Source organism: Monodon monoceros, unplaced genomic scaffold (genome assembly GCF_005190385.1).
Source record: "Monodon monoceros isolate NGI ecotype Baffin Bay Population unplaced genomic scaffold, NGI_Narwhal_1 Super_Scaffold_18, whole genome shotgun sequence".
Lineage (NCBI taxonomy): Eukaryota > Metazoa > Chordata > Mammalia > Artiodactyla > Monodontidae > Monodon > Monodon monoceros.
Genome location: NW_021703774.1, coordinates 34,430,493 through 34,458,253, shown reverse-complemented (window position 1 = coordinate 34,458,253; position 27,761 = coordinate 34,430,493). Strand labels below are relative to the sequence as shown.

General features: G+C 36.0%; 1 protein-coding gene across 4 annotated transcripts; it reads right to left on the bottom strand.

The window, feature by feature from the left end:
• Positions 1-1,734: 1,734 nt before the first annotated feature.
• Positions 1,735-27,761, bottom strand: CD55 (CD55 molecule (Cromer blood group)). 4 transcript variants are annotated; one of them, XR_003794497.1, is made up of 11 exons: positions 27,406-27,761; positions 26,403-26,585; positions 24,800-24,991; positions 24,309-24,408; positions 22,322-22,407; positions 18,094-18,282; positions 13,679-14,362; positions 10,097-10,117; positions 5,257-5,329; positions 3,452-3,551; positions 1,735-2,572 (listed from the first exon to the last, which is right to left on the bottom strand). XR_003794497.1 is itself a non-coding variant. In XM_029229272.1 (11 exons), exons 2-11 carry the CDS (start codon positions 27,503-27,505, stop codon positions 2,497-2,499), a joined length of 1,704 nt encoding a protein of 567 aa, XP_029085105.1. In that variant the 5' UTR covers positions 27,506-27,609; positions 27,695-27,709; the 3' UTR covers positions 1,735-2,496. The 4 variants fall into 4 exon arrangements, 3 of the variants coding, with proteins under 3 accessions (XP_029085105.1, XP_029085106.1, XP_029085107.1); XM_029229272.1 differs by lacking the exon at positions 3,452-3,551 and having other exon boundaries at positions 27,406-27,609; positions 27,695-27,709; XM_029229273.1 differs by lacking the exon at positions 5,257-5,329.

The window sequence follows — 27,761 nt, the reverse complement described above, 5'->3', positions numbered from 1 at the left end:
ATAAAGTATAATATTATAGGAGAGCTTACCTTGGGAAAATATAAAACTATTCAACTTCATGATAACAGGATACAAATAATAAGTCCTACAAGAAAATCCCACTACCCCTAACATACCTGTTCCTATTATTATTTTCTTCAAGGTAACTGGTTGTTAGATATTTTTTCAGCTTTTACCCTTATCTAAGTAATAAGATACAAGGCTAACTCAATGTGTTTTATTGTCAAAGTTCAATGTTTTCCAATGTCTAAAATTCTTGCTACCATAAACTTGTGACCATTGATTCCAACTTTTAATGTAATCACAGCAGAATAAACTATTTGGAATTTATAATTTTACTTTTACACTAAACACATGACATACCATAGTCCTCTCTCCAAGCCTTTCCTACTTTGAGCTTGCTGCACTATTTTCAGTCCCCAATCCTGCCATGTGAATCTCATCTACTTGTCCTTTCTCAATTTTCATCCTGTCCTGAATGGCTCTCAGCCCACCACTCATCCACTTAGCAAAGACAACTTAGGCACTCCGCATATTCTGTACAAGTGTAACACTTATAACTCTACATTCTTTCTCTCAATAAGTGTTAATCGTTTTAGTCTTATAAGCAACGTGTGGGTAGATACTGTGTGGTAGTCATTTGGTAGCTTCACCACCTAGCACTATAACCTGCACATAGTGGGCTCTCATGTGTTTTTTTTTGCGGTACGCGGGCCTCTCACTGTTGTGGCCTCTCACGTTGTGGAGCACAGGCTCCGGACGCACAGGCTCAGCGGCCATGGCTCACGGGCCCAGCCGCTCCGTGGCATGTGGGATCTTGAGGGACCGGGGCACGAACCCGTGTCCCCTGCATCGGCAGGCGGACTCTCAACCACTGCGCCACCAGGGAAGCCCATCATGTATTTTTATGAGTAATTGAATCAGTGTTATCCTTGCTACTACCCCAGGAAGCAGCAGATTGTCACAGAGTAAGCAGAGTAGGTCCTCCTATTTAACAAACAAATGAATTAATAGATGGATGTGAGCCTATTTGCAGAACTCTTAAGGAAGTTAAAAGACTTTCCTAAAATTAGAAACCATTAGGAAATTACCATTAATCTTGTTAGTTGTGATGATAGTGGTTAGGTAGGAAAAAAAAGTCTTTATTGTTAGAAATGCATATTTAAGTATTTATAGTGAAATGCCATGATGCTAATGGAATTTATTTTAAAATACTTTAACAACAAAGAAGATGAAGCAATATGACAAAATAAATATTGTTAAATTTAGTTATGTATATATTCTAGTCTATTCCAACACTTAACATGTAATTGACAAGATGACAAGAACATATTAAGAATCTGGAAATTGATGTGATTGCCAGTTAGGTAAATCAATAACAAGTGATACATAAAAGTAACTGAAAATGATTCACCCTAGGATAACCAAAGAGCGGCATTCTAAACTACTTATGAAAGGCAGGAAGGGACTCTCTTATTTATAACTAAATTATTTACATTTAAGAAAATAAATGTCAAATACCACCTGAGACAAAAGTGTGATCAATTATTTCTATTTAGGGAAAACAAATTTTTCTTTACGTATCTTCTTGAACTTTTTTGGTATACATGTAAAATATAAATAAATATAAATTAAGCTTAATATTACAAAAGAATAAGATTTACAATTTGAATACGAACATCTCACTTTAGAAATACAGAATCTTTTCTTATATTAATATTATAATATCTCTGGAGACCTTTAAAGGCATTACGTCAATAAAGACACCTTGCACCCTTTCCCAGGGCTGGTTTTTTTTTTTTTTTACATTATCTTAAGAACAAAATTATAGCTGATCTATCTGACAAATAAGGAGCTAATTCACTATCTGTACTTGTATGACAAAGGAAGAATTATTCCTTCATTCTGTATTCCTCCTTTGTCACCAAATAACCCAAGAAACTCAACACTCTTGGGTCATTGGCATGTTTTTCCTTTAAAATATTTTGCCAACTGATTCATACTCATTTTAATGGAATAAGAAAAGATGAAAATGCCTTTTAGTCAGGAAGGATTATTTTACAATGTTTCATCAGTCTTTGGCAATTTTTCTTAGAAGAGAGTGGTTTATTTGGTTTCAATATCCAATTAATGTTTTTAATTTGTTGTGTCCTTTGTAAGTAAAAATAACATTACATATTTGTTGAAAAAAATTTCACTTTTTTTCCTTTTCTTCCTGTTCACATTCTAAGTATCAACACATCTCTCCGCTTTCCCACACTTTTATGAAAGTCATCACTCTCAATCTTGTGAGTTCTTCTATTTTCAAGAGTCTTAAGAGTGCTGAGAATGTGATTCCAGGACAGATTCGTTTTTCCTTGCTTCGTGGACATTCTTATGCATCTTAAAGACAAGATAACAGGCAAAACGAAGGACACTACCACATATACTGTGTTCACTCCACCAGAAAGTTCTACAAAATTAGAAATATTCTGTGTACTCATGGGCACTTTCTTCTCAACTCTTCTTTGGCTCAGTTAGCCAGTAGTTACTAGCATCATACGCAAAACTGTCAATGTCATACATATATGTCCTGAAAGTTAAAAAAAAAGTTTAAATCAAAATAATTTTATTTACTGGTGATAAACATTATTTTTTTAGTTACTATGTGATAAACCATGAAAAAGAATTAGTTGGTTAGTTTGGGGTGCAAAACAAATGCAAAATTCGTAAGTTATAGTATGGACAGCCTCAGCCAGCGTAGTTTAGAGTTCGGTAGCTATAGCAATACCAACTAAAACATGACACTTGAGTTTTTAGTTTCTTGAGATTAAGTGGCCAAGCTGGATTCAACTAAGATTCTTTCAGATTAAAAGTCAGTGAAAACTCCCTGGAACAGAAGAAAGTTTAATCAAAAGAAGACACCTAGAAGATTTCACAGGTACATACATATTAAGTTAGTTTTGCGTGATAATTTTGCCTAACAACATAAAATAGATAAGATCTGTAAACTTGACTTAGAAAAGACACGTTAAAATAGATTTAATATTTCTTAAACACTGGAAACTTTAAAAGTCACCAAGCAAGACGGAGGAGCAAATACAACATGGGCCAATCATCTCATGATGCAAGTAGTCACAATGAAGGCATTCCTATTTGTAAGCTCTAATGTATCAACCTTTTGTTTTTTCCAGATATTTGTAGCATTGTGAACATCTAGTCACTTCAATAAACTGAGTATAAAGCACAGAATGAGATAATGAGTATACTGCTGAAGAGTGGAAGACTGAAGACACGTCATATTAATGAAAGATTTAATGTGTTAGTCACTCGTTCAACAAAGAAAAACAATTCTGTCAATAACAGAGGTTTAAGCCTCTATTGTCCTTTAATAGTCACAGATAGATATCAAGTTAATTGTGTTAATGGACATTTTCCAAGATACAGAAGTTGATTTTATTGAACCATATACCTGTTGTAAATTAATAGAAGGTCTTACTTTCGTAGCATCACCAGTCACAAATTATGAAACAACATTAAGTGCTTTGCTGTTCTCATGTGTGTAGTAAGAGCTGAATAGTAGAGAAGGAAAATACTGATTGAACTATAAAAGTTTAAGTTCACTCAAAAAGCAGTATCAGCATTTGCTTACAATCACATTCTTTTCATAAACTAAAATTTATCATATATATCCAACACTTCTAAAAGATGTAAATAAATCCTTTGATAGGCAAACACAAAGGATCACCAGGTGAAGGTACATTACACCATCACATGCATTAACTCTTTCTCCTGTCTCATTAAGATCAAATTTTAATTAAATCAGTATGAAATTGAGAGAATAACCAGGAATGTATAAAGTTAGCTCTTACCCTCAACATCTTATACTTCCAAAATAAGGCAAGTGGAGTGTTTTTAAGTGCACATTAAAAAAGGCAAATTCTTTCTTAGAGGTTTGCATGAATTTCCTCTGATTCAGAAATAGAAGAATTAGGTTTACTGCAAAATCCCAATAAAATATAAAACAAATATTCCTTCCTTCTACATTTCAGCACTTTTCATTCTATTAAAAATATGATGGTCTATTATTTTACCAAAGTATCTAAAAAAGTAATGATAGCCAAGAGACAGCCAAGAGGGAGACAACTCATCACATTCCACCCTTCTCATCTACCAAGCCCCAGAGCAATGGTTTTAGAAGTAAATTAATAATGCTCCAATTCAAAAGGAGAACTGGACCAAATGTAAGGAAGTAGAGAAGATTGGTGGTTTATTCTTTCTTCCAGAGCAGTTTTGCTGAGACTTCTGTACCAACTTAATACCTCACATCATCCAAAGAATTGAAATAGGCAATTCAGTAACAGCATTAAAATATAGTTGTTCTAAATTAAGTAATGAAAAAATAGGTATTTGGGCACTTCAGAAAGAATTCAAGTTTATATGAACTCCACAATTAGTTTTCTGAACAACAAAATCTACAAAACAGAAGACAGTCAATTTAAATAATACTCTGTCTACAGGATACATCAGAGCCAACCATGACTTTATACTTAACACATGTAAATTCAATGCAGGTCAGATGTTTCAAATACTGATCTTTTTTTCTGTGTGTTGTTGTTTTATCACCTGAGTGCTTACCATGTGACAAGTAAGGTTCTAACCTCTTTACAGATGGCAATTCATTTGATCCCATGAAATAGATACTACAATCCCCTGAAGTAGGTACTATATTTCCCCCATTTTTGCAAACGAGAAAATTGAGGCATAGAGAGGTTAAGCTGCTCACAGCCACATGGCATTTAAATAGTAGACCTGGAATTGGAACCAAGCAGTCAGGTTCCAGAGCCTGCCCTCTTAACCACTGGGCTGATTTTGGCTAGACTGGCATCTGTTAATAAATGCAATTTATTAATAGGCCTAGTCACAGGCAATTTAACAATACGTTAGAGTTTCTCTTTCTAAATTTTTTTGCTTCTGTACACGCACAGATACTCTCATAAATTGTACTGAGTAGAGAAAAAGGTGAGTTGATTAATAGATTGCAATGAGACTTCGGCTTTCAAATCACTTAATGTCCTCGTATATACTGAGAAATCTAAAAATGTTTTAAGACACAGAGTCTGTTCATCCAGGATAGTAATCATAGACAAAAGGAATAAAGAGACAGCATATCAAAAAACGCAATTAAGCTAAGAAAGTTATCTACTGGCATAGTGTCAAGTTTTACTGGAAAGAAGCTAAGAAAAATTTTTACAAATCATCAGAATTTCTGCTCACCCTGATTTTCCACTGCCCCAGAAAATTTTGACTAGAATTATGGTACCAATTATTAGAGTACCAGCAACACATCCTTGAGGGGGAAAGAATTTGATAAGACAGTTAATATAGAAACATGAACAATGATATATACAGTAGTTCACAGTGACAAAAATATTAATTATGAGGCAAGTTAAAACATAGGAGACATGAATTATATTTTGCTTGCTTGCTTATGTCACAACTCTGACAGTAAATACTGCATGTTATTTATCCTGTTTTCTTTCAAGGAAAGATGAAATATTTAGAATGAATTATCACAATGCTTAAATAAAATTTGACAGGTTTGAGAGGATTCTAAAGTGTTTCAACCCCACCATGCTTAATTTTAAATGATTTGATCACTGATTTAAATATGATGACTGTATTATATAATTTCAGCACTAGAAGGCATCTTAGAGTTCACGCTCATTTTGTAGATAATTAAATTGAGTCTCAGAAAGGTGACGCGTCCATATGTGGTTAATGGGAAGGCCATTTACTTAGTTCATAAAGGTAACAGAGATGTAGGTATTTTCCCATCATAGGAAAGGTATCATCATCTCAGCACCGAGAGTAAAACATACTTTGCCTATAGAAACGCTTTTCAGTGTTTAGTCTGTTGCAGATAAAATTTCTTTTAGGAAAACTAATATTTACTTTCAAGATTCAATGCACTATTTTGAGTTGAGCAACAGAAAATAATTGGTTAAATAAGTTGAATAACAGCAAAAAACTTTTATACCTTGACTTTTACACATAAACTTTCTTCTTAAAACCACCTATTGCCCTTTCCTCTCACCACCTTGGGTCTCCCTTTACCTCCCCACTCCACCCTCCAAATCCTTGAACTCTACTCTTTTGATCTGTACTACAAAGAAAATTATAGATGACACTAGAAAAGCAACTGAAGGTAATATGACTAACAAGTGTATCTGGTTCCAAATCAGCAAAATACTACAGATGTCGCATAACTGAACGGCCATGTCGATACATAATTTTAAAAATAGCTGTTTCCACCACAGGTTTTATACTATTTTACCCAATCAATTTCTTTAATTGATCCCTTAGCACCATAGCATTAGTTTGAAAAGACTGTACTCATAAAATAAATCATGGCTCCTCAAAAATTTGGGGTTTCTTTTCCTTTCACCACTTCCCATTAATCCTACCATTTTCAAATGATGTAGAAAGATCCCATTTTCAGTTTGAATGATAAATGAAAATAGAAAATTTTAAAGCAATCCAGAATGTCTGGATGACATAACTTAGGAATATTCTTAGAACACTGATCAGCACATATAAGTGATTCAGGAAGAAAGTGTGTGGAGGTTGATGCTTTAACAGAAAACCAGTGCAAACTACAGAAATTGAGAAATATAATTCTAAATAAATGATTCCTCAATAATTAATAATTAATGAGAGTATTATTTTGCAAATTAGAAACAAAGGAAACTTTAAAGTATAAAGGCAATGATCTTAATATTCACCCAAAGGGGAATCAGTGTTAATTTAAGATTGACACAACTTGAGCTACATGAAACTATAAAATTATAAATGAAACTATGATTACGATTCCAATGTTCTTAATTATTCATTGAAGAGATCATAGGTAGGAAAACTACATAATTTTAGAAAATGTAAAAGGAGTAGTTTAGTAATGTTCCCCATTATGTAGAATTATATTTACCTAGTACTTAAAACACTGCAAGGCAATTTGTCACCTATTATCTCCAATAATTGGCATGGTACTTGTAAATAGTAAAGAGTGTTCAGTAAATATTTATTAAATTGCATTGCATGATATTCTTTTCACAGATGAGAACACTGAGACTGAAAATGAATAAGACAAACAGTTTATCACCAGAGAAAACCTATTTCTAACCCCTGGTTCAGGGCATGATTTTAACTGTTCGCAATATTCTTAATAAAAATACCTGAGATTACTCAAACAAAATTTGTATTAGATGGGTATTACATTAATATATAGAGTATCATCTCCATTCCCAAACAACCCAAGTCAGAACCTATCTACAAGATCTGGTATTATCAAATGAGGCTTGTCTCCTTTTCTGAAGAAATGTGGATTCATCCAGTCATTTCGAAAGGTCTCACTTATACATCTCATAAAGTGGAAATGCAGTCTATATACTATGAAAAACTAAGAAAGCTATGAATAGGTTTTGTTCTTCCTTATAATCCTATTTAACATAAAGATATAAGTCAATAAGCATGTGATATTTAAAAGAAAAAGTATTTTAGATATTTCACTGAGCATTCTCTAATTTTTTCTTCAATATTCCTCCAATTGACCTATTAATTCCCACAAGGGATTTATGAATGCCACAATATAGAATTTCAGCAATGGAGGGAAAAAAAGCAATACTTGTAAAGAATCAGGACTATCTTAATTGTCAAATTTGAGTTCTGCAGCTCTAGGAGAAGAATTTTTCTATCCTTTCAAGTATTAGTGCTGAAGAAGCTAGTCATCTGCGTCTATTTAAGAGCCTAATAGCTGTGTGACCTTGAGCAAGTTAAGAATCTTGCAAAGCCACAGTTCTCTCGGCTAAAAAGTGGAACATAGCTACATTATAGGATTGTTGTGAGAAGTAAATGAAATAATACATAGGCATATTTCAGTACAGTCCTCGTCACACACCAAACACACAAATATTGCTCTAATAAAGGACTGTTCTTATTCTTTGGTGTGGCCAGAGAGAATGATAAAATTATCAGAAATCCATCTTAGGAAAATAGTGATAAAATAAAAATGAATTCTTAAAGCAAGGATTTATTCAATTTTTAGCACTATGCTAGTAGTTTTCACATCCGTTATCTCATTAAGCTTCCAAGACTTTAAATAGGAATCATTATCACCATCTCATAAATGAGAAAATTGGGAGTCAGAGAGATTAAGTAAATCACTTGGGTTGAATTATTACTAAATGGAAAAAAAAAATCCAAAAGAGGATTGAAACCAAGGTCTGACTGACTCCAAAGCACAAGTCTTCCTTCTATATGACACTGTTGACAAAAACAAAAACAAAAACCCCACAAATACATAGAGCATGTATTCTCAATGGGGTTGGTATCATCCCTAGAGGGGAAAAAAAAATCTCACTTTTTTATGTATAAAGTACAAATGTGCATACAGTACATAAATAGATTTATATTACATCTGTAGTATTACTATTTCATAGGGATGATTAAGAAAAAATGCCTTAAAAGCTCCTTGAGGGGGAGAGGGTAATAATGAAAAAAAATTTTTTTGAAAAACACTGATACAGAGCCAGCAGAGAATAGCTTTAAAAATCAAAATGCAGGCTTCACTTACATAGCAGATTAGAAAGTTCTGGGAAGAGTCGTCAGTCTCTACTTCTTAGCAGAATTAAATAGGAAAAATATTAAATACTTGCAAAGTTCTAATATCATGTGTATCATTCATGTGCACTGCAGTGTAATCAATAAAAGCAACTTCCTTGCTATAGAGTTTATCTTTAAAATGAGAAAAGTGACCTCATTCACAGAATACATTTAAGAAGTAAAAATATCAATAATTTTCAGGTTTATGTTTTACAAGTATAGGATTCTAAAGAAAACTATTGTCATATGTCTGATAGAAGAGGGAAGGAGTTCCTCTTTATTTTTGAGCACATGTTGGAATTAAAACTAACCCTAAGGGAAGGTTTCTGGGAAAACACACAGTATACACTTAAAGAATTTCAGAGAAAATAATAAGCACCTCAAACCTTCATTGAATGCCACTGAGCTGTAAGAAAAAGCTCACCTATTAAATTTTTAAGCTCATCTATTAAAAATGTCATCAAATCATTAAATCATGAGATTTTCATTTAGAATACATTTATTTTTATTTAAAATATAGAATGAACAAAGTGAATTCTAACTGTTGTAATCTTTCAACATAAATCTTTTAGCTTAAAAGAGGTTCATTTAAAATATAAAAACTATAATAAATAACAATGAAAATAATAAAACAAGTACCTGCTTTCAGTTTTATAGTCCCTTGGCTAATTCATGCATGCATAAGATAGGAGACTTCAGCTTATTAACACATAAATCAAAAAATTCATTTTTTAATGTTTTCCATTAGACATTACTTATCAATATATGCCTATTTAGCTGTATTGCTTCTTAACAAACATTTATTTTACCATCTTCTTTAGGAGTTTATTAATCTTCTTGTTAATGCATAACATCAAATAATTTATTTACGAACAAGAAAAGGACTAGACCAAATGCTAGAAGAAACTGCAACACAGGTATGTTTTTGGCCTCATGCCTATAGAAACAGAATACTTTTTAAAGATAACTTTAAACCATTGACAGGGAAGGGAAAATGAAGAGGATATAACCAAAGGTAAGACTCTTCGTTTTACTTGGGATAAGACAGACATCCAGAAATGGTCAAGGAGTAGTTTATGATTAATTATAAAATACTTGAGGATAGAAACTGTATTGATAACTCTCTCCTCTTGTGGTTCTTTAGCCACTAGAATGAGATGTATTGAGACAACAGGCACACAGTAATACTTGATCAATTGGCCAAATGATTTGAAGTTGTCCTAAAATTACCTTGGAACAAGAACATGGTGGGGAATACTTAGGAACGTACCAAGCACCTGATGGTAGTACAAAACACATCGATAAAATGCATTTACCTGTTTTCTCTTTGGCATCCATAAACACTGTATTTTAATAGTATTCCTAAGACACTTAAAAGGCAATATAATTTTCCAGGAACATAGATTACACATCCGAAAGTGAGGACAAATTCTGTTAACTGCCAGAGAGCCACACTTACCCGATGCAATAATGCTAGCAACTAAAGGAAAAAAAAAAGAAAAGAATTACAAAACTAAAAATATTTTAAAGTCATTGATTTGCTAGCAATTTAACAAATATATAAATTTATCAACAACAGTACGTGAAAGTTCAAAAGTAACTCAGATTTTCATAACTAAAAGAAATAATTGTAAATAAATTGATGAAAACAATTATACATTATTAACTTAATCAAGTAACATATATAGCAGTGCTATCTCTATTAAACAGAGTCAACACTATAAACATAAAATACAATAATGAGCTATTGAATACTGAAACAAACACCATGTAAATTTGGTTGTATGACTTGATGGCAAGTCAAGGTTATTGTAAGGATTAATACTAACAAATGGAAGGTGCATGGTACATGACACTATGGAACACACTCAGTAAGTAGTAGCTACTATTATTTTTTCAATAAGAGCAAAAATAGTAAATAATATTTAAAGGGTAAATTAATTGTATACGAGAGAAATTTGATCCCAAATATTTGTTTGCATTTTTATCATAATAATTGACTTAGGTTTAGGTTAAATTTGTTAAATTATCTTGTATTCTTGCAGAAAAAAATATTTCAACAAATTTAGCTCTATAACAAATTTACATAAGGTGGAACTTGTTTCTCTTTGCCTTGCCCTATTAAAAATTGGATGTATTCAACCTAAAACTTTTAGGCCCAGAGATGCCATAAAATTTTAAGAAGTCAGTAACCACATGTGTTAAAATTAATGAACTGAATCTAAATATATCAATATAAGCCACAAAAGCAATGTTGAGCACAAAAAGTCAAGTTAGGTAATGAAATATATGGCATACTGTTTAAATTATAAAAAATATACAAAACAATAATATGTACTACTTATGGTGACGTACATGTAGCATAAGAACAAAAACAGAGAGGAAGCTTGCACAATGAGATATTACCTCACACCAGTCAGAATGGCCATCATCAAAAATTCTACAAACGATAAATGCTGGAGAGGGTGTGGAGAAAAGGGAACCCTTCTACACTGTTGGTGGGAACGTAAATTGGTACAGCCACTATGGAGAACAGTATGGAGGTTCCTTAAAAAACTAAAACAGAGTTACCATATGATCCAGCAATTCTGGGTATAGATCCAGAAAAGATGAAAACTCTAATTCGAAAAGATACATGCACCCCAGTGTTCACTGCAGCACTATTTGCAGCCAAGACATGCAAGCAACCTAAATGTCCATCAAAAGATGGATGGATAAAGAAGATGTGGTGCATATATATAATGGAATAGTACTCAGCCATAAAAAAGAATGAAATAATGCCATTTGCAGCAATACGGATGGACCTAGAGATTGTCATACTGAGTGAAGTAAATCAGACAGAGAAAGAGAACTATTGCATGATATCACTTGTATGTGGAATCTAAAAAAATGATACAAATGAACTTATTTACAAAACAGAAACAGACTCACAGACTTAGATCATAAAATTTATGGTTACCGAAGGGGAAAGGTTGGGGGGAGGGATAAATTAGGAAGTTGGGATTAACATATACACACTACTATATATAAAATAGATAATCAACAAGGACCTACTGTATAGCACAGGGAACTCTACTCAGTACTCTATAATAACCTATATGGGAAAAGAGTCTGAAAAAGAATAGATATATGTATATATATAACTGAATCACTTTGCTGTACACCTGAAACTAACACAACACTGTAAATCAACTATACTCCAATATAAAATAAAATTTTTTAAAAAACAATAATATATACTACTTATGGTGACATACATGTAGCATAAGAATAAAAACACAGAGAGGAAGCTTGCAGTGATTGCCTTAGAGCAAGAGAAATGGGAGCAGGGAAATGTGCAAGGAAACTTTAACAGTAAGATCTGTAATGTTTAAGTTCCTAAAAATATTCAGGTAATGGCAAAATAGGCCTCAAGATAACCATTATTAAATGTATGAAGTCATTATGAAAGTATGGTCATAATGTATAAAACACGATTCTAAAAAACACAACTATCTGATGCCACTGAAGAGTGATCAAAAGCGGGCAGGTTCTGTGACAAACCATAATGGAAAAGAATATGAGAAAACATACATATGTATATGTATATATACATATATATATATATATATATATATATATATATATAAAACTGAGTCACTTTGCTGTACAGAAGAAATTAACACAACATTGTAAATCAACTATACTTCAATAAAATTTTTTTTAAGAAGGCAGGAATTGAAGTTCCCCTTTTAAAAAGGGGAACTAAATGGAGTGAGAGTTTGTGTATTTGTGGGTATTTGGCCTTTTACCTAAAGGAATGAAGAAACATACAAAGGAAATTTCAACAATAATACCTGTAATGTTTTAAGTTCTTAAAGATTCTGGGTAATGGCCAAATGAACTTGATCATGGCAATTACGAAATCTGGACAAAATATTTTAAAAACAACAATAACAATGATTTGAAGGCATGGAAGAGTGAACTAACTCAGACAGAAACTAATCAAAGCTGAAGAGCTCAGGCAGGGGTTAAGCTGCAGGGAGTGAGATTTGCATGGATGCTGCAGGGGGAAATCCCTAGGCCACTTGGTGCAGGGAGCAGAAAGCCACAGTCTCACTGGTTGGAGAAGTCAGAGAATAGAGTTCAGAATCAACAGGGCATCTGGAAAGTGAGGGGCTGCTGATGCTCTATTTCTTGAAATATGTGGTGGTTATACCAATATTTGCTTTAGAAAAGTTATTAAGCCTTATATGTATATTTCACACAGTTTTCTGTGTGTTGACATCAATGAAAAATGAAAATAATTTTTAAAATTATCTCTTGGCTCAGTCCTATTGAGATTTTCCAAAAAAACTAAACAAACAAACAAACAAAAAACACATATCTCTATTAGAGAACAAGAATGTCTATTAATATAGCTATACATTAAGCAAGTTGTAAAACAAGAAGACATCTGGGTGGTCTGAAACAGCATTAATTAGTAAGAGGGGTTTCATTCACTCAACAGGTTTTTCTGAAATCTACAGCATATTTTACTCTGCTTTCATGAAAACTGTCATTTAAAGAGTTAATATGAACTATTTCAAAGAACTCTGTTTTTAATTACTTAGAAGATACTATTAAGGTGCTTTACCAAATTAGTAACTCTAGGGAATCTGGAGAGTTCCGTTAGCATGCTTGAAGGATGGGTCTCTGTCAATGAATCAGACCCAGAAATAAACCTTAAGGATTATACATATTTGAATCTTTGAGGGGTCTTGAGGAATTCAGTGACTCCCTAAAGCTAACATCAAAAACAGAATTTCTTCACTGACCTTAATTTAGCATTGCTTTTATGGAGCCACAACATTTTTCTATATTACTGCAAAATGTTTCTTTCCTAAAGGTGTGCCCTAGCACAATCCAAGTCTGCCTCTGAAGAAAGTCAGAACATCAGTATGAAGAAACTCTGCTACAATAAACCAGAGACTATTTAATTTTATAATCCCAATCAATTTGAAATTTCCACCATAGCACATAAAATCCATACTTGGAAACCTGAACAGAGTAGTCAACTGACCTGAAGTAGAGTTTCCTCCTCCTTTAGGTGTGCTTGTTGCATGGAAATGTGCGGTTGCCCTGTGAACAGCTGGACTCCTTGTTGCTGTAACATGAGCAGAGGTCAATCTTTGTGTTGCATGGAGACTCTTGATCACTGGGGTATGTACAGCAGTGGACTTTTGTGTTGCTCTAAGATTCTGTGTAAGTGAAGATTTTGCCGCGGTGAATCTTTGGGTTGTTGGTGTGGCCTGTGATGCAGAAGCATTTGCCATGATGGGATTCTGAGCTGCTGTAGAGACAGTGTTTGATATGGGGGAATTTTGGGCTGTTGTGGCTGAATCATTTCCTGTGGAAGGTTTCTGAGGAGCTGATGAGACTTCTGTAGCTGGAACATTTACAGTGGTGGGTTTCTGAGAAACTAGTGGGGACTTTGTAGCTGAAGAATTTATTTTGATGAGTTTCTGAGGAGGTGGTGGGGCTTCTGTAGCTGAAACTTTTACAGTGGTGGGTTTCTGAGGAGTTGGTGGGGTTTCTGTAGCTGATACTTTTACAGTCGTGGGTTTCTGAGGAGTTGGTGGGGCTTCTGTAGCTGAAACTTTTACAGTGGTGGATTTCTGAGGAAATGATGGGGCTTTGGTAGCTGGAACATGTACTCTGGTGGGTTTCTGAACTGCTGGTGTGACTTTGTAAATTTGAAAGGTTTCTGTGGAGGAAAAATGTTATTTAAAAAATTAGCTAAATAATGTTGTCCAAGTTAAAATTTAGGAACCAATTGTTTGCTCTATGACTCTTCTCTTTCCTCACAAACAACTAAATATGATTTTTAGGAAACCAAGTATTCTCATGTATTTCCCAAAGAACTAAAATGTTATATTGTCTTTGCTTTGAAATAAATTATACCTTTAGGCAACTAAAGTGAATTTACACCCAAGTAGTGTTGAGGTTCTTAAAACTGTTTTCTATGTGAAAAAGGAAACCAAAGTCAGAGTTGGCAGTGATCTCATTCAGTGACACACCCCAAATAAAGATAGTTTTTCTCATAAATTGTCTTCTTTACCTCATGCCAAGACCAAAGAACAGCAGGATGCAACCTTGAACCAACAAAGATAATCACAACATAGTTACTTTTTCCAAAGCTTTCAGGACATGTTAGTGACCTTGGGAACTTGTTTTGTTTCACTTCTTTTTTAAAGCAATAAATTCAATTAGAATAAAATAACTCCCTTTTTCTCCTCTTGTGTTGGTTACCAACTTTACATAGGTTAGTTTAGTTCCTCTTTGGATTTTAGGTGAGATAATAAATATCTCAAGTGCAAATTATGTGAAGGTCCTATTCTGAGAGTCACAAATCTAACATTAAAATTTTAGGCCTTCAGTGCCTGTTTGATTTTGGGTTGCTTATGCAGTCTCCATCATAAGGCAGTACTGAGCAGTGCCTAAGCCTGTTTGACCACATACTAGAGACTGTTGTCAACTTCTCTAAGCTTGTTTTCTCATTTGTAAAATGAGAATTGAAAACAATGTCTCTTGGTGCTTTTACCATTGCTTTAAGTTGCCAAAGTTTTGCTATGAGGTGCCTGGAAGTGGTTTTGGTTTTATTCTGCTTAGAGTCTTGAGAGCTTTTGGAATCTGTTGGTTGATGTATTTCATCAGTTTGGGAAAATTCTCAGTCATTATTTCTTAGAGTATTTCTTCTGCTTCCCTCGCTCTCTCTCTCTCTCCCCTCTTTTTTATCATATGTTAGAAGAGTTTAACATGTCTCAAATGTCTCTTAAATTTGATCTATATTTTACATTCATTTTTCTCTTTGTTCTTCAGTTTTAATTAACCTTTCTTCCAGTTCCCAATACTGTCTCCTGCTACATCCAAATCACTGTTAAACCTATCTATTGTGCTCTTAACTTCAGATATTATATTTTCCCATTGCAGAATGTTTATTTTACATCATTTTTATAGATTCCAATTCTCTGTTGAAGTTCTCTATCTTTTCCGTTAGTATCTTAAATATATTAAACACTTATTTTAAAGTCCTTGTCTGCTGACTCAATTATCCAGATCTTTTTAATTTGATTTTCATTTCTCCTAATTTGGTTATAATTTCTTGCTTCTTTCCATATCTAATTGTTTTTATTATATGCCATACAATTCAGATGATATGATCCACCACAGGGAGGGTCTCCTTTTCTGATAGGCAGATTGGTTTGAAGTGATCACATCCTCAGCCTATGAGGGACTGATTCTGCAAGACTCAGTCTACTTCTGCTCTTGTCTCTGCTCCTTGGAAGTGGACCTTCTGGGTTTTTGATTTGACAGCCTGGTGGATCTTTGTTTCCTCAGCCCTGAGAGACTGCAGGAGAGCCAGGTCTGTCCTTCAGCAGTGTCCCAGTCCAGCAACATAGCCTCCTTCCCCACACAGCTTCAAAATGAGCTTAAATGTCGTAAGGAGGACACTGGCTCTATGCTTGATACAAGCCTCTTCCTGTGATGGGTTTGTTGTCCAAATACCATAAGGTTCAGGGAGATCTCATTTTGTACTTTGGAAGCTTGAGGTCTAGCTCCCCAGTCTCACCTGCACTCCCAGAAATCAGCAAATGGCTCTTGGGAAAAACTGGGTCAGCATTTGAGGACTTCCAGTTTCCAGTTCATTATCCTAGCTCACCACAACTATTGAAAGCTTTGCTAGAATCTCTCTTTCCTGGCAATGGTCTTTTATCTGTGTCAAGATGGATCCTCAGCCCAGATGGGCCTCAGAATGGTTTGTCTTCACTCCCTACCCCCAGGAATTTTAGTTCATTCAGCTCTAGTTGTTCCCCTGAGGGAACAACCTATGCCTTTAAAATATGATTAAAAAAAAAAATCTACTCAGGTTTTGCAGTCATTGTCATGGGAGCACTGGCCTGCCATGACTTCCTTGGGCATTGCCATAGAGTTGTAAGCTCTAAATAATTGATGATTTAATAAAACAGGGGAAAGTAAATATGAAGTGGATCAAATGGCTAAATTTTAAAATATCAAAATTTACTCACAATTAAATGAATTCAACAATTAAGTGAAATTTTCACCACTTATACTATCACATCTCCATATCTTAATAACCATTTTCATTAATGGTGCAGAGAACAAAAATACAATATTGGTGGGACAGTAAATTGGTACAGTTTCTTTGGAAACAATATTGTTAATGTTTCAAAAGTTTAGATGCATATACCTTTGACACAGTAATTATACTGCAAGGAATTTATTGTAAAAAATGTATTTGCACACATGTACAATGAACAGATATACAATAACACTGTAGCACCTTTTGTAAAATAATTTTTTAAAAAACTAGAACAAAAACTAAATTCCCTTCAATAGGAGACTGGTTAAATAAATAATATATCCATACAATGAATATGATTTTAAAAAAGAAATATGTGTATGTATATTTATTTTCTAGAATAAAACACAAAAATTTGTAAACAGTGGCTACTTCTGAGAGTAAGATCGGAGGAGACTTTTACTTCTCATTTTATACAATCATTGACATGGTTTTAATATTACCTCACTATATTTATGTATACCATTTATATGAAAAAACTATTATTAACAAGCAATAGTATTTAAAAATTCATGCTAATAGAATTCAAGTATAATTATAAAAGTAGTATTTGCTTGAATGATATTGGCATTCAAATATGACACTGCTTAAATAAATGCCACCTCCTGGTCCTGTGCAATGTTATAATCTAGCTTCATTGATCTTCTAAATATCTCTTCAAAAATATACTTAAAAAGCAGTTCTAAAGATTCTGAGAGTAGAGCCTAAGTATCAAAAAGCACTGAGGGAAGAAGAGGTCTAGAAAGATGAAGAAGAGAGCATTCTCAATAAGAGAGAAATTCTGGAGGCAGAAAACAAATATAATATAATTCAATGAAGTCAACAAGTAGGCAAGAGTTTCTCTCGTTGTTACAACATATATAATCATTATCTAGATCCCTTAGTTCAATCTAAGATTCTCTCCCAATTAAATAAAATAAACCACTTTATACACTCTTTGTATAAACAAAGAGATATCTATATTGGCTTACTGAAAGTAACATGGTAAGAAACAGCAAATTTAAGCTAATTCACTAAAAACATGAGACATATAATGTGTATGTGTACGTGTGTGTGTGTGTGTGTGTGTGTGTGTGTGTGTATTCATAAAGGTCATGTGTGTATTTATTTATTTATATGTTACCATATGTTCTCCACATCAGTGGTTCGTCCTTTTTGGAAGTCATAGACCCCTTGTAGATTCTGATGAAAAACTGTATCACCCAGAAAGATGCAAATACGCATATGTACAACATTTTACATTCATTTCTCAGGGAGTTCATAGATTCTCAGATGCCCATATATAGACCTAAAGGCAAGAATAAATCAGAAATATAACTCTGCAAACTGATTACCTTTGCATTCAGGTGGGGGGCCACTCCACTCTCCTTGGTCATCTCTTACAGTACAATTGATAGAGCTCTCTCCATGCAGGGCGAAGCCTTTCATACATTTATATGTTACAGATTGTCTATATGCGTAACTGTTTTGTTTCTTTTCAATCATTCCATGGTCAATTTCTGGTGGTTCTGGACATAAAATTTCTTTTAAAAAATTCCAACATATTTTAAATTAATTAAACTGGCAAAGTATTTTTATAAACAAGTAAGACTAAAATTTGTTAAAGATTTTATTTACAGAAAAAAACTTATTCTTCTAAATTAAGCATTTCATCTCAGAAGTGAGATGAAGCAGGGCAGAGATTTCCATTTAGGGAGTAAATGGACTTGAGTTTAAACCTAAGATGTACCCTTCTTCTTAAAGCAGAGAAGAGGGCTCTGCTTTTCATTCCAAGGAGAAAAGATGCCAAATGAAAGGAGTTGGGAATGTTAAGTGGCAAGTTTGGGAAACAGGAATTTTGGATAGAGCAAAAGATTTTAAATGTCAGGATTAGACTTTGACTTTCAGGATAAAAATTTTTTAAGCATGTGTTAACTCTTGGCCTTTTATTTAAAGTAAATCTTACTGAGCAGCTGAATTTGTAAGACAAATACAAGCAGAGTATTGCTTGTTATATTATAAAAAGAAGCCTCTCCCTCGCAGTTGCCCTGATAAAAAATTCAATGGTTCCACATTCTCTGGAGCCATGAAGTTGTTTTTCTTTCTTTCTTTCTCTCTCTTTTTTTTTTTTTTTAAGCAGGAAAGCAATGTGATCACATGTGAACATCAAATTATATTACACAAATACTCTTAAGTACCCAGAGAATACTAGCAATTTACGAATTACTTTTAGGCCATTGATCAAAGCAAGGAACAAGAACAAGTTAATCTGATTTACACTGGGCTGGGTGGGCGATGACAACACATATTACCATCAGTTCAGTTCCAACATTTTCTGAGCACCTAATACATACCGGGCATTGTTCTATAAATAGAAGCGAAAAACCGAATAAGGTACAGTTCCTCTGTCTTAAAATACAGTGGAAAAAGACATTCAAAGAGATCATTTCAATACAAAATGGTGAGGATTATCACAAAAGCATGCACAGTGGTGTGGAAAGAGAGAAGAGGGACAGTTAACCAGCCTGGGGGGTCAGGGAAAGCTTCTAGGAGAACTACAAGAGCAGACCCTTAAGAGAAAAAAAAAAAAAAAAACTAAGCAAAAAAGGGGCTGAAGGACATTCCAGGCAGAGGCAGTGTCACAAGGAATGATGGGAGGGCATGAAGAAGTCTGAGGTATCTGGACAACTACAGAAGTTTGCAAAGGATGAGGGCAAGACGTAAGCATGGAGAAGCAGGTAGACCATGTCTAGCCTTGAACACTGTATGGAGGAGTTTAGACTTTGTACACAATGAGGAGACACTAATAAGCTTTAAGAAGGAAAGAGACAAGTCACATTCGTGTTTTAGATGGATCACTAGGTAGAGTATAGATGAAACATTAATGGAGTGTAAGAATGGAGGCTGGAGGCCACTGCAATCAGTATCACTTTTGAACTCGAGCAAATGGGACTCCTGCCTTAACTCCCACAGCTTAAAAGGCCATGCTCTGGCCCTCCTCTGGCTGTGCCTCTCTCTACTAGATGGGGAATCTGCAGGGCTGAGGGGGTATGTTCAATGAGAGCTCCTCCCCCACCCCATTCTAAATCATGCTCCAGGAACTGGCAGCCAGAACTCCCTGTGCCAACACCCCTTTCAAGTCTTCGCCTGGTCCATATTCTTGAGGATGGTCTATACTGTGGATGTGTTCACCTTTAGGCCAAAGTTCAATGGAGTAGGGATAAGGGTTACAGGGGACGTGACTTGGGTGTGTAGGCTGAGCTATCCATTTACACGCATCAGAGACCCCTCACAGTGCAAGAAGGGGGCGCTGACTTGAGAAAGTCTGTGTCTTAGGCCAAGCGACTTCCATTTATACCCTTGTCCTGGATCCTGAAAATGTTAGGCGTGGCCCTTATTGCAATAGTCCAGACAAGGGATAATAAACTGTATTAAAAGTGTTATAGGTGGAAGATAAAAGACAAGTTTGAGGACTTCCCTGGTGGCGCAGTGGTTGAGAGTCTGCCTGCCGATGCAGGGGACATGGGTTCATGTCCAGGTCCGGGAAGATCCCACATGCTGTGGAGCGGCTGGGCCCGTGAGCCATGGCCGCTGAGCCTGCGCGTCCAGAGGCCTGTGCTCCACAATGGGAGAGGCCACAACAGTGAGAGGCCCGCGTACCGCAAAAAAAAAAAAAAAGACAGGTTTGAGAAATAGATTAAGGAGTAAAGGAAAATGATTTAGTGATTAGAAGTGAGAAGATAAAGAGAGGGGCCTGGGACGACAGATATTATATAGCAGGGATTGATTCCAGGCTAGCATGTACTAGCAGTCTACTAAAATTATTTTTGAAAAAGAAAATATTGGCAGAGAGAGAGGAAAACAGATCTTTCTGATACTGAGGCTTTGTTCAGAGGTGAACAACTATCACTCTTGATTGATTTATAACCAAGAATAATTTCTGAATATGCCCATTGTTCATTCGTTCTGTATATCCACACCTCCATATCCACATCCACACATGGACATCAATGCTGTCTTATGTGTTGATAGAGGCCAGGGCTGCATACTTGAGGTAAAACAGCTCATTGCTTAAGAATTTATACTTTCCACTTGATGTTTTTGGTACTGTCAAAACAGGAAAGTTATGTGGAAAATCAACCCTAGGAGAAGTAGGGCTTTAATAGGGATAATTGAAGACACTGGGGTTGCTGAGGAAAAAGGGCTCTTTCCTGCAGGGTTCAGATGTCAGTGCTTGCTGAGTTGCAGAGACAGATAAAAGAATCAAAGAGGAAAATATGAACATCAGGATGTTCACCACAGAGTTGAAGATACCAGACAGAGAGTAGGACCTGTCCTAGCCGCGGGCAAGCACGAAAAGAGAGTGGGTTTGCAGTGCAAAAGCTCTACTATGCTGGAATATGTGCTTGGTGTCCACATTTGTGACACCCGTGACAGCAATTGCTTGTAAAGATATTGGCCTCAACTGGGAAACCACTTGTTCAGGCTTTGTGACAAGTTGTTGCCTGTGTTAGAAAAAGATATGGTCCAGCCCCTGCTTGCTTTCCATATTTGGTTCAGTATCATTTACAGCATCCCTTACTGGATGGTGGAAATAGGAAAGGTGATGGTGGGTAGTAATGATGGATATTTGAAAATAATAATGAGGAAAAGGGAGAAATAGTAGCTATGGGAGGGCAGGGTGCCAGATGGGTGTGGCTGGAGTAAACTCCTGGTTGGCAAGGCTTCATTTTATTTGTCTTCATATCAGTTGACCCCACACATTCCCTACCATAGAGTGTCAGTCAATAAATGCTTGATAAATTACACTGCATCTACTCTAGTCTCCTGCTCCTAAAAACCTCCAAAACTTGCACTTAGCAATAATTTTAATGACAATGAGAGAACTAAAGCCTACTTTTTAGAATATTACATATATTTATTCCTCTCAATTTTCAGGGGACATATGTCTCTAATGCACATACATTTAACTTGATATACCCATTTAGGAAATTATCTCTGTGTCCTATTCCCCCCTTGAGAAGATAAGATTTTCAAGTGCAGAAACCATACTTCTTCTTTATTATGTAAGGTTATTTCTCTAATGATAAAACAATATACCACACTTTAAAACACTTCTACATAACTACCTCAGTTAATAATCCTTAAAGGAACACATAGGTAACACGGCGTTAGAAGACTTATGGGTTTGAAATCAAGAAATCTGGGTTAAATGCTTTCTTTTGCCACTTATTTTGGCATACAGGATCAAGTCATACAGACCCTCTGATCAATAGCATTTTAATCCATAAAATTAAAAATTATGGGGGAAAAAAACCCATATCTATTTTACTTGACTCTTAGAAGGAATGGTACGATGACCAAGAACAATATAAACCTTAGTTTGTTTTTAATCCTTTATCCACACAGTTAATAAATTAAGAAGCATTACTAATAGAGATTTTTAAATTACATAAAACACACACACATTGGAAGGTGAGGGTACTACAGATACATACTGTGGGTTATTCTTAAAGAGCAGAAAGCAATTTATTATTAATTATTCAGTCCCACACCTGAGTGCTTAGAATTTTTCAGTCTTACCTTGGCATTCTGGAAACGGATCACTCCACTCAACAGTATTTCCCGCAAGAGAACAGTAACTAGAAGTTGCACCAACTAATTTGTACCTAAAACAATGAGGGAAGAAAAAAAGTTAAGTTCCATTCACACATACTTGACTTCCCTTAAATTCTCCAGAATATCATCTTAAAATATTTATGACACCAGTAGATAGAGACAAAACAATGGTTGATAAAAGTCCATGTGGCAGTTTAAAGGAAAAGAAAAAATTATATCTAAAAGGGTGACATTAAAGAATAAAAAAGGGCCGCTTTGGAGGCGGCTGCGACGCTAGGATGAACGCCCCTCCCACCTTTGAGTCCTTCTCGCTACAAGGACACCAAGGTACCCAATGCCTGTTTGTTCACCATCAACAAGGAAGACCACTCTAGGAAACAGCTCTAGGACTCGCAGCTGCTGAAGGACCCACAGGGGCTGTTTGCTGGCTACAAAGCACACCCCTCCCCCCACCTTGGAACACAAGATCGTCATCTGCATGCAGAGGGACTACAGCCCCCAGGAGGCCTTCACCAATGCCATCACAGGCCTCGTTAGTGAGCTCTCCCTGCTGGAAGAGCGATTCTGGGTGGCCATCAATGACAAGCAAGAAGGAACTGAGTACTGGGCCGCACCCGGCCCTTTTCCAGGCACCAGGTGGACAAGAGAACTTCTTCCAGCTGTGGGCCTCTTGCAGAAATTCCAGTGAGCCCCTCACCCCCGACACTGATGTGTCCTGTACATAGTTTTATCTTCCTAATAAAATGTGGCAGGAAAAGACCCAGCTGTGACTTCAAAGCAAATGGACCATCAGTTCAGTGGAGGTTGCGGACCTGTTCCAAAGCCACTCAGGGACCTCCTTTCAGGACTGGTCCAGAGACCCAGATTTCTGTCTGAGGAGGTGGCAGGAACAAACTCATTCTGGACAAAACCTGGGAACCTGGGGCTGCCAGGCAGCGTCTCAAGCAGAAGGAAACTGAAAACCCATGTGCTTCCAGGAGTCTCCAGGCCTGCCTCCCAGCAGCTCTCCCCAGGCTTCTCTTACATAGTAGAGTTTAATAAAAATATTCACCGAAAAAAAGAAAAAAAGAAAAAAAAAGTATAAGACAGGCAAAATATTTTTGATTTGGGTAGGGCACATGTTAGAAAATAGTAAAGTGTTTTAAAACATTTTTAAAAGATACAGATGCTTAAATATTTTATATTTCTGAGTTCTAAAAGATCACTACAGACACCATAGAATAATAGAATGTACTTCTATTTAAAGGGTTCAAAGTACCCCCAGATTTAATGTTAATGATATTATTGATCCAAACATCTATGTTTAGTACAGGAGACAAGTGATAATGATAGTTTTATAAAGAACAGGGATACACACACAGAATAAAATATCGTAATTCAATTTGCAGATATAAACTGAGAGAATGAGCATAAAGCTTTTAGCAGCACCTGAGACACTGACAATACTCAGTGAGTAAGTTCTTTTTCCCTGCATAGAGAACTTATAAAAGATCTTAGGTCAGAATGATATTTTCACACGAGGAATAATTGTTTTTAACCCATGATATTTTATAACAGATTGTTCGTATATAGAAAAAACAAATGCAAATTCATTATTTAGGTAAAGAATGGTTTCATATTTAACACTGAAAGGATTTAATTTCTCCAAGGATCATCAACTTGTCACAAGTATTTTCCTATACATATCACACTTAAAATTTTATAATGAATCACATATGTACTGAAATCTAACCATTGAGAGAATTTTGGTGGTAGTATAAGAAATCTTCCTTTCTTGCCCCATTTTACTAAATTTAACTGTGATGAGTTCATGATAAAGGATCTTTGAATAGAGGGGTGGTTTTATTGCTACTAGCTTGTAAACACTGGCTACAAATCTAAAAGCTTCCATCTTAAATCCTAATTTGTTTTTCCATTTGTTAAATATAGTGTTTCATATACCCAAACTTACCCTGTATTACATGAAAAACGGATGGGCGATCCAAATAATAGGTCATGTGTTATACTGACATAACCATTTTTTATTTCTCTAGGGTTAGCACATGATTTTTCTAGAAGAGAATACAAATTGATTTTTTAAATTAAATTATCAGGCACATCTATGCAAATTCATCATCTGAACCATTGATATTACTTATCCTTAGACTATTTAAATCGTACCTTCATTTTATCAGTTTCAAGAAAGCAACATATTTAGACTATACACTATTTGATTTTAGGTAACCTTAAACTAATTAAATGAGAAATCAGTGAGTAAAGTAATATTTCTAGCTCACAGGTATTTAGTTTCCCTAATTTAAAATAAAATGGCTCCAATGGTTCATTTAAGAATCATTCTAAATAATAACATGTACACATAGACTTCCACTATGAGTGAAGGAAGAAACACTATTTTCCCCAAACACCGTATGATTAAGAATACTCTTTAAAAATTATACTCACTTTTACAAAATTCATCAGGTTTGGACCACGTAAAATTCTGAAGGCAAGTTAGTTTTCCTGAGAGAGAATGGTCCCTTATGTAGCCCAAACGGCAATCATATTCTACAGTGGAACCTTCTGGGAAATAATTCTGTTTGGTATAAGACTTTTTGAGAGACGCAAAAAGTAGCCTGGTTGGAACATCACAGCTACCTAAAAGTATTAACAAAAGCAACAACAAAAAAATTAATATCACTTTATTTTATAACCTATGTTTAATTATCTGGTCCTATATCACTCCTTTTTCTATACTTCTTTGTACATATTTGGTATTTATATTAATGTCACTATGGCACTGACAGTGTATCAAGCATATTCACATATAAATTTTCATTTCCTAGTTACTAGAGGCCTGTGAAGTAGATTTGGCACATAGAAGTCACTATGCCCACAATTTAGAAAATATAACTCATTTAAGTTGCCTGGCATAGTTCTGGAACTGACTCAATGCCAGTTCCCTTATCCTGCCCCATGTAGCACAGGGGTAGATGATAACTGGTATTTCCAGATCCCTGGGCTAGTGTCCTGGACAACGATAATAGTTAATAATAGTTAATATTTATTGAGTGCTTCTAAATGTTTTACACATATAAACTCATTTAATCCTCAGAACAACCTATGGGGACAAGGATCAGATGAGCCAATGGTGGACCTAAAAGTATTTACAAACTGTAAACATCCAGGCAAATGTGAATTTATAGTGGCCCGGTATAATGGAAAGGGCACTGGATTTATAGTCAAAAGACTCAGGTTTCCACCCTGGCTCTCCTGCATAAGGGAGCTCCTGATCTCAAGGAAATTGTTTAACTGGGGGCTGCTTTCTCAACTGTAAAATGTGGATAAGTCCCTAACTAACCTCAGGGAGTTGTTGGAAGGATTAGATGAAGTACTATATGCAGAAGAGTTATAAACTCTAAAACATGATACATGTGCAAAGACTTATGTACTTCAACCTCCTGCCTTGTATCATGGATAGATAAAAAGTTAAAGCTGATCTCACACCTGATTTCAGAAAATACTTGTGGCAGTTTCTATCTTTACTGTAGCTTCCATTGCTCCAAGTTGTTCAAAGGCAGGAATCAAGTCTTACCTTTATCTTTACTTGTATACGTCAAAGCTAATCTAGGGCTATGCCTATAATGATAGATTTTGAGATAAAAATTGAGAATTTTTAAAAATATCACTACAGAGTTGTATTGGGTAAGTCCTACTTTACAAAATGAAATTTAAGAAAACAGAGGATTTCTGTTATGTGTCTCAAGGTAATTGCCAAATGTAGTTATATATAATTTACTCCCTAGACAGTACCTATTGTTTATTTTTGCTATTACTCAGTTCAAGAGTTACAGTGTTAAGGGGGGAAAAAAAACCATTAACGAAGGGCAGGACCTATTCCAGAAAGCAATGCCGTCAATTAGCTAGATTGTGAAGTGCCAACAGGTATACCCTGGCGATTAATAATGCTAGAAAACTATCTATTACCAGTCACTCCAAACAGGGATAAAATTAAACTTAAGAAACATTCCATTCCCATAACTTTTCTAAAATGAAATGAAAAACTTACGATTACAAAATTCTGCAACCTCTGACCATTTATTATTCAGACAGACCACTGAGTCTGCCTTGCCAGGAACTTTTACAAAGCCTTCGTTGCATTTGTATGTTACTGTGCTTTGTTTGGGAAAACTTGTAAGAGCTCCCAAAGCTGGTTGGGCATTAGGTACATCTGGGGGAAGGCTGCAGTCACCTAGGGAGGAAAAAACAGAACTGAAGGAAATACAACTTTTCAATTCATTGCAGCATTCCCTTCCCAAGACGAATAAGGGAAGCAGCAATGGCTTTCTATGCCCACATAACATTCCCATCCAATGCTCAGCTGACATACCGAGAACTTGCTAGGCTTCCTGTGTCAGTTAATTCAAAACTAAAATAGTCGAAAATAAATTCCTGCCCTTCGTTATCTAATATATACATATATATATATACACACACACACACATATATATACACATATGTACATATATAATATATATATAGTGCTTTAGACTTTCACATACATACTGTTGCTAGGCACACAATAAAGACAGACGCCCCCTTGGAACGTTACACCTGGAGGAGATGACGCGCAAACTTGTAGCGCCACGTCTGTACACGACTGGACCCTGTTGAGAGGTGAGAGTGGTCAACTATTTGGCCTTCCACCCTTAAGGAGATGCTGAGGATTCACTCTATTCGAGCCCTACCTTTTGGCTTCCGGGTGCTTGCTCCCTGTACCCTCCACGCCTCACTCCTAAAACCCTGCCAGCTGAGGTCCAGCACAGCAAGCTTCCTAACTGCCGGCTAGCAGCGGAGAGCCTCTTACCGTCCCCAGGGATCGTGCCAGTAGGAGCGCTGATAGAGGTAGAGGATTACGGGAACAATTAGGGATGCCGACATTCCTCAGCGACCCTGGTCCGCCGACTTTCCGGTTGTTGTAGAGACGGGCCCTGCCCCTCCCACACTGCCTAAAGGTTTAGCCTGAGGGGTGGGGTGGGGGGTCCCTGGGGGGTCCCCGACCCCCCACTCACCCGACGCAGCCGGAGGACGCAGGAGCAGCAGCAGCAGCGGCGGGGCCAGCCCGCCCAGTAGGCGCAGCACAACTGGGGCGCTCCGCCGCGCGGGACTCATGGCGAGCGGGGACGGGGATCCGGCGTTGGGACTCCGCGGTCTCTGAGGTTAAGACCAAGCAGGCTCGAGCCAGGAGCTGGAAGTAGGAGCAGCGCCCGGTAGTTCTGCAATTCGAGTTAAATTAGTGCCTTGGGCGGGGCCAGGGCTCTGAATCTCCAAAAGAGATGGGTGGAGAAGGGCTTTGCTCACACCAGGTGCTGGGCTGGGTAAGGGCGGGGGCTCCATCGTCACTGGCCTCTGGGGACCCAAGCAGAGG

What these genes read in the sequence shown, in the direction of transcription:
- CD55 (XM_029229272.1), bottom strand. Translation starts at nt 27,505, where the DNA reads ATGAGTCCCGCGCGGCGGAGCGCCCCAGTTGTGCTGCGCCTACTGGGC. An exon ending in ACCTGATGAATTTTGTAAAA is followed by an intron (nt 24,409 to 24,799) that starts GTGAGTATAATT and finishes ATTCTCTTCTAG; the next exon opens with AAAAATCATGTGCTAACCCT. An exon ending in TCCGTTTCCAGAATGCCAAG is followed by an intron (nt 18,283 to 22,321) that starts GTAAGACTGAAA and finishes ATTTTTTAAAAG; the next exon opens with AAATTTTATGTCCAGAACCA.